General features: G+C 37.9%; 1 protein-coding gene across 1 annotated transcript; it reads left to right on the top strand.

Moving 5' to 3' along the window:
* The first annotated feature begins 4950 nt into the window (after positions 1-4950).
* LOC137718209 (LOB domain-containing protein 37) lies at positions 4951-6178 on the top strand. The gene is made up of 2 exons (XM_068457710.2): positions 4951-5430; positions 5528-6178. The coding sequence occupies exons 1-2, from the start codon at positions 5247-5249 to the stop codon at positions 6016-6018; spliced, it is 675 nt and encodes a 224-aa protein (XP_068313811.2). The 5' UTR covers positions 4951-5246; the 3' UTR covers positions 6019-6178.
* Positions 6179-8763: the final 2585 nt, after the last annotated feature.

Raw genomic sequence — 8763 nt, 5'->3', positions numbered from 1 at the left:
AATCAGGTAACATTACGTTGTTAATTTAAAATATTATCACAACCACGTACATTTAAGTATTTAGAACATCTCCAGTGAGGGGCTCTATATGGGGCTGGAAAAGTGACGGATATAGCCCATTTTAGAGCTCCGAGGAATCTTTGGGGTTTTATAAAAGAATCTCTCCCAATGAGGGGCTATATCTTTCGGACTCTATATGGGGCTATATATATTTATTTATATTGTAATTTGATTAAGCGATGATTTTTTTTTTTTTTGTGTTAGCTTTTCTTAAATTGATTTTTGGACGTGCTATCTTAAATTCTTTTTTTTGTGAACCCTTCAAGCTAAAAAGTTCAAATTGTGACAAAGTTAGATTTCATCACTTATGAATCGTTCGTTGAACTAGATTCCCTTGTCTCAATCTCATCCGTTAAAAGAAACAAACCCCCACTTCGCCCTTTGAAATAATTTGATTTTCATGTATAACACAACAATTTACTTAGCACCAATTGGTAAATTGGTATCATACAATTTTGAAAAAAATTATTTGAAAATTTCACACATCAATGCCCATGAACGTTAAATCAATTTGAAATTTTAATTCTTATGGAATTTAAAACAATCATTAATTAGCCAAATTGCAAGAAAAATAAGTAAGAAAAAAGAATTTAAAAAATAATAAAAGGAGAGTATATGTGTATTTGCAAGTGGAGGGAGAGTGATAGAATTTTGCTCACATGGGTTGCTACTTTTTTGTGGGACCCACTATTTTTTGGGATTAGAAGTAGCTTGATTTTATACTACTCAATAAAGGAAGTTGCTAGCCCCAATGGTGGATCTAGCCCTATTTTTCGGCTCATTAAAGATGAAATTTCTTGCTAAAGCTAAAAATATGGTAACCTAATAGATGATAAAGTCTTGATTGGAGATGCCCTTAGTAACATGTCTTCGGAGCAGGACCACTATGTAGTGGGTTGTGACTCTTTTGGCACAGGGGAGAAGGTTCTATTGTTGCCCTTGCCCACATAGGATGGAACTAGAGATCTTTTCATCTCTGAGATGACACGTGGCTTCTGCATCCACCACCAAAACTGCTTCCCCACTTAGGAATTACCTCCCACAACCAAAATCCATATTTTATTTTTTTATTTTTAGTAATCTGTGTGGGGTGAGGTGGATTTACCATGTAAGACCAATTTTTGGTATATAAAGTAGTCATGATTGAAAGCAAAGTAATTTGAAATAAAAAATCAATGGAAAATGATATTTTGATTTAAATATGGACAAAGAAATTATATTCCTTTTCTCGTTTGTTTCAGTGTTTTGGCGTGGGATGTTTGTTCATGATAAGGAGAGCTTTCGGGTGGACTTGATTCTTTTATTTGACTTGTAATTGTAGTATGTGCGATGCTCTTTTTATTTTTAACTATTACTCTAAAGCGTATTGTCATATGTTTTCTTCGAAAAAGTTTTTTATTGAAGCCCATTGGAGTAGTGGTTTGATGTTTATGACTGTTATAAATACTTACTTTCGGTATGCTAAAGTAAAAGTGCATTCTAATACAAAAGTAAAATAAGGAAACAAGCACTAAAAGTGAACCATAACAATGTCTAAGCCAAAAATCCAAGATATGGAAACGAGAACCAACCTTCTCCACCAAAATAGCCACACCACCAGGATGAAGAACCAACGAACTCAAAGGAAGAATGGAAAATGGGGGTGGGCAAGCCAGACATGCTAAAAAGCTCCATAATCCTAACAAATGGTGCAAAGTGCACTTTAGCATCATCAAAACCACAAAGCACGTCTCCAATTGAAGTCCATGCAGGAAGAACTCGAAGAGTTGAATAGCCGAACTAGGTAGACCGTAGCTCGCGGCTACAAAAACATACAAAGAAAACATATTTTTCATAAAAATAAAATAAAATAAAAAAGGATTTTTTAGGGGTAAACATCACGATTATGATTTGATTAAAAGACAAAGAACACAACGATTGTGATTGTGTAGCCCAGTCCGACCCAACAATTGGATTGAACCGCGGGCCAACTTATTTCCCATCTTAGACGAGTCAAATGGACCAAACCCTTCCATTGTGACTGATGAATAAAGTTCTAAGCTCAGCCCATTTGCAGCTAAAACTTTGCACGCAAATTTCTACAAGGCCGTGCTGGTAAACTGAAGCTTCAAAATTGTACAAAAAACTCGATCTTCTAATCTTGAAGCCAGTAATTTTGTAGTCGCAACAAAAAACTTTAGACACCATTTTCGCTTGCCACCAAGAACAAAATGAGGAGGTGTACCTGTAAAAGACATTTTGACGTTCAAGTTAGTGAGCGTTTGTGATGATTGTTATAGAATTTTGAACACTTTTGTACCTCTTTTCTCTATCTTCCTACGCGAGTTGATTAAACCACAAGCTTATTCCGCCATGGCATGATAGTGGGATATTGTAGCATCTTGCTTGCATGATCGAGGCTCTACTTTCCCGAATTTAATTGATTTCTTGAGGAATAAATTTTGCTCCCACATTCATTTGCTTTTATTAGTTAGCACGACATTTATTTGAATTTTCTTTGTCAACAACCACCTCTTTCTAGTATAAACAAAAATTTATGTCGCTAAATCAAATAATTATTCGCAATATTACTATTGATTAGCCTATGGATTGTTCAAGTTTTTTCTTTTCATCATACCATAAAATAACCAATTGAATAATTATTAAAACGAATTCAAACCCGTAACTTAACGTTTGTGAGTTACACGATGATGATCAGAAAATGCTGAAATACGTTTGTGAGTCATTTCGACTTCCGAAATAATGAATTGTTGTGACAAAGACACCTAGTTTCCTTTTAAAAAAATAAATTAGTCACGAGGCAAAAATTGAGGGAATAAAATATAGGAAGGTGCGTTTAGAATTTAGTTTAGTCATGTAAAGGCAGCGGGGGAAGGAATAAGGAAGGGTGTCATTGACGGTCTACGCATCGGAACTCGAAGTGTCTTGTGTTTCTCTCTGCCTTCAAAGCTGCTTGCGCCGAGTTTGCAGTTGGGCACCCACCCCAACACTTCTTCCTCAACCCACTTTAACAATAATTAAAAAGCGTCCGTGATGCTAATCCAACGGCCAAAGCCCAATCGAACCCCGCGATCCGACGGTCAGATCGGGTCAGAAATAGTCGCGGAAACACGGAGCCGCTCTGTCTCGCCCAGAGTTTGGAAGATATCGCCTCGACAGGACCTTCGTGGGTCCCCACCCAATGTCCACCGTCATACACAAAACGTTCGAGAATACCAAACGCAAGATGTTTCAGTTTCAGAAATATTATAATTTGATATAAAAAACACACTTGATGTATGTTATATTATTAAATTTGGACATTACGATAACGAAGAGATGGAGCTAGAAACATTTTTAGCAAGGGCGACCAAACCTCCAATTATACTTGAGAGTTGTTTTTTATGACAGTAGAATATCTTCTGTACTTTTTTAAGTTTCATTAAGTTAAATTGTAGACATTTTATCATAATAATTGCTTATTATTATACTGAATAATATAGCAAATACGTACCCTGCCCCTTCTATAAGCATGATGATCTTTAACTTGCACAAAATTTTAAGTGGGACATCAGTGGGCCTTAGCTGACTTCGTCATGAACAGTAATGGTGGTACGGGCGGAGCCAACCACAAGGCTAAGGTGGACTGTAGTTTAGAGAGTTTTTTTGTAAGTATAGTGTTATTTACGGTCATTTATATTTCTCACACATCCCTCTCAGTTTTCTACCTTCAGATCGAGTGAATTAACAAAGATCAACGACAAAAAATTAATAAAGGTGTGTGAATAACACTATCATTTTTTAAACTCATGCTTTAATGGCTTATGTTAATACATGTAGCCTATGTAGCCCACTCAATTCCAATATAGGTTATTATTTAATGTATATTTATTTGAGGATATGTAACAAATAATATTTTTTATGCTACAAGTAATAAATTAGTTCTATCTTCCCTCCCCCTTCTCGCTAAAGAAAACGATCATTTACCCTATGCGATTTAGCCTCTGTACTTCTTACTCAAGAAAAGAAAAATAATTTTCTTTTAGTTCACAATTAAATCCCTATCTTTGCAATTGTTTACTTTTCGTTGTGATTTTCTAATGAATGCAACCTTTGATATGTTCTTAATCGCTTTATTTACTTATTCTTGATTCATTTAGTAGGTTAATTATTTATATGGTCCTTGAAGTTGTCAGTTAGGATTATGATTTTAAGAATCGATTATATTCTATTGTTGTTCTTTTATATTGATTGTTATATAATTTTATATAACAAAAAATAAACATATGATTTTATGATACTAATTTCAGCTAGCCCACCCAAGAAAAAAGTCCTAGCTCCTCCCTTGAATGGTGGGTCCATTTTATACAAGTCATTTTTTAAAACATATTATATCTACTAATTAATAAAACACTAATTGTCAATCAAAATCCTATGAAATTACCAGTTTAACCCTTTAATTAAAACATAACATAAATAAGCAATATGGGGCAAAAATGTAATTTCATACAATCAAATTTTGCTTTTTTTTTTTTTTTTTTCAAAAACCTAACCTATATGTAATCCTAACATATCTCTAATTAATAAAAAATAAAAAAAACTTTCAACTCCCACATTCTCTATCACTCTCTTCCTCTCTCCTAGTTCAAAAATAAAAAAATTTCTTACACTCTTTGTGTGTGCCGGCATGCTAATTTATATTAGAGTAAGACATTTAGGCCAAGCCACATACTAGATTGAATTACTATAATTTTAGTGTCGAACTTATAATTCAGAAGAGAAAAAAATATCCCGTATACTACATAATTTTGATATCAAACTAGTCAATCAGGAAAGAAAATAATTATGGTTAACTACTACAATTTGTTTTCATATTCTTGTTATATTATTTATTCATTTCAAAGACAAAATAAAGAGGAGGATGATGAAAAGCGAATGCGGAAAACATTCACTAAACTCCTAAACTCAACCACAGTTTCTTCTCTCTCCTCTCTCTCCTCTCTCTCCCTCTCTCTCTCTATCTTCTAGTCTCTCTCTAGTTTCTTCTTCCTGCTTCTCTAAATACCAAAGCGCAGCTTCAAGACCCACACTCTCACTCCCTCCCCTCAACAAACTCAACAAACCAAACAACTTTCAACTCAGAGAGAGATTTCATCACTCACCGTTGATTTGATTTGTTTTGGAGGGAGGCCGATCGGGCGGTGGAGATGAGCTGCAACGGCTGCCGAGTGCTCCGGAAGGGATGCAGCGACACATGCATACTGAGGTCGTGCCTGTACTGGATCGACTCTCCCGAAGCCCAAGGCAACGCCACCCTGTTCCTTGCCAAGTTCTTTGGCCGCAGCGATCTACTCTCCTTCGTCTCCGCCGTACCGGAAAACCAACGCCCCGGTAAACAATCAATCAATTAATTAAACAATATTGCAATAATTTTACACGATTAATATTTGCCATCAATTAATCCATATTTTTCCTTTTTCTCGATCAGCTCTGTTTCAGTCTCTGCTGTTCGAAGCGTGCGGCCGCACGGTGAACCCGGTGAACGGAGCGGTGGGGCTTCTGTCGAGCGGGAACTGGCACGTGTGCCAGTCGGCGGTCGAAACGGTGCTCTGCGGCGGCGCTTTGAGGCCGTTACAGGCTTTCACTACGCCTACCCTCGACGAGTCTTCGGACGCGTTCAGCAGAGGCGCATGCACGCCGAAAAACCGCTACTATCCGTCGGCGTCGGCATACTACGACGCGGAGCGACTCCAGCCGTTCGAGGCGGCGGGGCTCTCTCTGAAGCCGAATCTCGTGGCGGCAGAGAGAGGAAGAGGGAGGGGAATGTGGATCTGCGTAAGTGCCGCGATGGATCAGCGGCGGAGGGATACGGTGTCGTTTGATTCGGAGGAGTCGGTGATGACTACGACAACGACGAGGACCTTTGAAAGCGGTGGCGGCGATCTGAAGGATCGCAAGCTTCTGAACCTTTTTGTCTAAGTACTATTAACCTATGAGAGAGAAATCTATGAGAAAGAGAGAGAGAGAGAGAGATTTTGTTCAACTAATAGCAAATGAGTACTCGTAATTAGAAGTGATAAGTGAATAATGTATTCCGAGAGGAAATACGATAATCGGAGCCGATCAGTTTTGCGTTGAATATTCCGGTGTTCTTCCTTCTTTTTTTATTTATTTTTTTTAAATTTAAATTTTCAGTTTTCAATTATTTGTTTTATTTTTGGAGGAGTTGTCGATAATGGCAAGGGTGACGTGTCGGTGATTGCCGCCTCTCGACGCAGGTTTCCATGGGATTGTCCTGGCCGTACATCATCTGAGAATTACACCTGTATGATATGCATGCACCCCCTGTCATTATGATCCGTCTGATTAAATCACGATGATGACGACACGTGGAAATTTAAATAGTGTTTTAACTACATCATCTACAACAATAGTGAACTTCATATTAGTCTAATTCGACATGAGATTGTCTTATTGAAGCTTGGATGATTTTCACAAAATTACTTTAATTATAGACTGAATTATATTTTATTCTTTATATTTTAAATATTGTAATGTTATACATCAATTTATAAATTCATTTCAATATCAGATATCATTAAAAAAATCTATCAATTTTTCTATTAATCGCTTCGCAGCTTATAGGTCGCCTCACTCAATAAACTAGATGGACAAATTAATTCAATATTAAAAATTAAGAATTTTTTTAACAAAAAAAATTAAAATATTGAATAGGGTCCCACCACTGAGCTTAGTACCTCATTCACTATCACCACCACCGTGCATTCTCCTTCTCCCACACCAGACGCCACCCTCGCCTTCGTAACTCCGGCGAAGTCCTCTTCCTTCTCCGGCCACCGGATTGTCCTCGCTGGCGTTTGATTATTTCTAAAATTCTTTTCACCCTCCACTGATTTTTTTCGTCCAGGATTTTTTATTTTTGAAGTTTCTCTTCTACCTCTCATTATCTCCGGCCTAATACTCTCCCTCATTTCCCCTCAGAACACCCGTCGTCCCCCCCCCCGACTCCTCCCACAGCCCCGATGGGTCGAATAATAACCTCTTTTCTTTCCTTCCTCCTGGGTCTCTTCAATTCGAGCAAAAAAGCAGCAATCAAACTCATCAAATCCATCCCCACCGCACCCGCATCTCGTCTGCAACCAACCACAACATCCACATTCGTTTGTCCCGTCAACCCAATTCTGCTCCTGCTTCATCCTCTCAACCGAGGCAAAAATTACGAAAAATGATAAAACCCATGAACCCGCAAAACCCAATTTTGATTTCCCCAAATGACAAGTCCCTCTGCCATCATTGTCGAATCGGTTTAATCTGGAAGAAACTCGAGCAATCCGAATTGGAGCTCGAATGAAATAGCTGCAATTATGCAACTCCGTGATTTGGTGGAGACCCGTTCGGCCACGACTCCGAGGAAGACGAGCGGGTATCAGAGCGAATTGGCGGAGACCCGGTTGAGAGGCGGAGTCGGGGTCGTTCTGGTTTCGAACGAAGCAGTGGAGGTGGAGGGTTCGGCGGAAATCTCGAGGTTTCCTGGGAATTGGTTTCCAGCGAATGGGGAAATGGATACGGGGGAGAGCAAAAGGTATAAGGGTTTTGGGGAAACCCTAGGAAATCGAAATTAGAAGGAGGGGATTGGGTGAATCTGATCGCCGACTCTAATCTTCGGTAAGGTCGAGGTATTGAGGTTGGGGAGGTCGGGGAGGGTGGCGGGGAAGCGTTGATGAGGATGTTCTGGGAAGCACGATGGAAGGAAAAGAAGGTTCCGCGCCAACCTTTTTCATTTTTTTAATTTTTAATTTTTAGGTTTTTTTTTAAATTTGAATGTCAGTCCATGTGCTGATGAATAGAGAAGACAAACTAGAACGAATCTGCGACAGCAATTGACAGATTTTTTAACGGAGGTTTGACATTGTAATGAATTCATAAGTTGAGGTATAACATTGCAACATTTAAAACATAAGGTATGAAATTGTGGTTCGGTCTATAATTAAGGTAATTTTATGTAATTTACTCTTGAAATTTCTATTATTATCGTGGACTAAAACTTATCAATATTCTCAATACACTGTCGTGAATTACTAACAACACAAATGTATTTTCATTTTTTGCCATAGTGCGATGGTAGCGTTTGCACATGATATTGCGTGTTGAGTGGTATTTCAACGTGTGATAATGGCGTATCGAGGTGTAAGAAAGTTTTTCTCGTTACCACAGTTTTTCAACATGTGACATGATGGCAATACTTTATGCGTAACTATGGGTTGATGGCATTCTACCACCTGGAAAACATGTGCAGCAACAAGCATATAAATAAAAACTTGAACTTGAAACAAAGGGAAACAATAATGGAAAAATGATCTCAACCTGAAAAAATGGAAAAAATGCTTACGTAACAGGTGACAACATGTGGTCTATAATTTAGTCGACGTCAGATGTGCTTCTGATTTTGTTCGAGTAGAAATGTGAAGGGAGCACTCTCAGGACCAGTTTGGCATTGCAGATTTTTTTTTAAAGCCGCTTTTTAAAAGGGTTGAGGTTAAAATTGTGTTTGGTAAATAAAAAAAATATCTTTTTGCAAAAGTATGGGTTCAAAACAGCAGAAACAACTCTACCCATACTTTAAAAAACAATGCTTTTTTCTTTTTCACAGCATATCAACCCCAAATTAGCTTTCAAAGCGGGACTCTACATGTACTCTCTGTC

The sequence above is a fragment of the Pyrus communis genome, chromosome 8, assembly GCF_041283825.1.
Source record: "Pyrus communis isolate YQ-2024b chromosome 8, ASM4128382v1, whole genome shotgun sequence".
Taxonomy (NCBI): Eukaryota; Viridiplantae; Streptophyta; class Magnoliopsida; order Rosales; family Rosaceae; genus Pyrus; species Pyrus communis.
Note: the sequence above shows the minus strand (reverse complement) of the source record. Positions and strands in the feature narration are given on the sequence as shown.

What these genes read in the sequence shown, in the direction of transcription:
- LOC137718209 (XM_068457710.2), top strand. Translation starts at nt 5,247, where the DNA reads ATGAGCTGCAACGGCTGCCGAGTGCTCCGGAAGGGATGCAGCGACACA. An exon ending in ACCGGAAAACCAACGCCCCG is followed by an intron (nt 5,431 to 5,527) that starts GTAAACAATCAA and finishes TTTCTCGATCAG; the next exon opens with CTCTGTTTCAGTCTCTGCTG.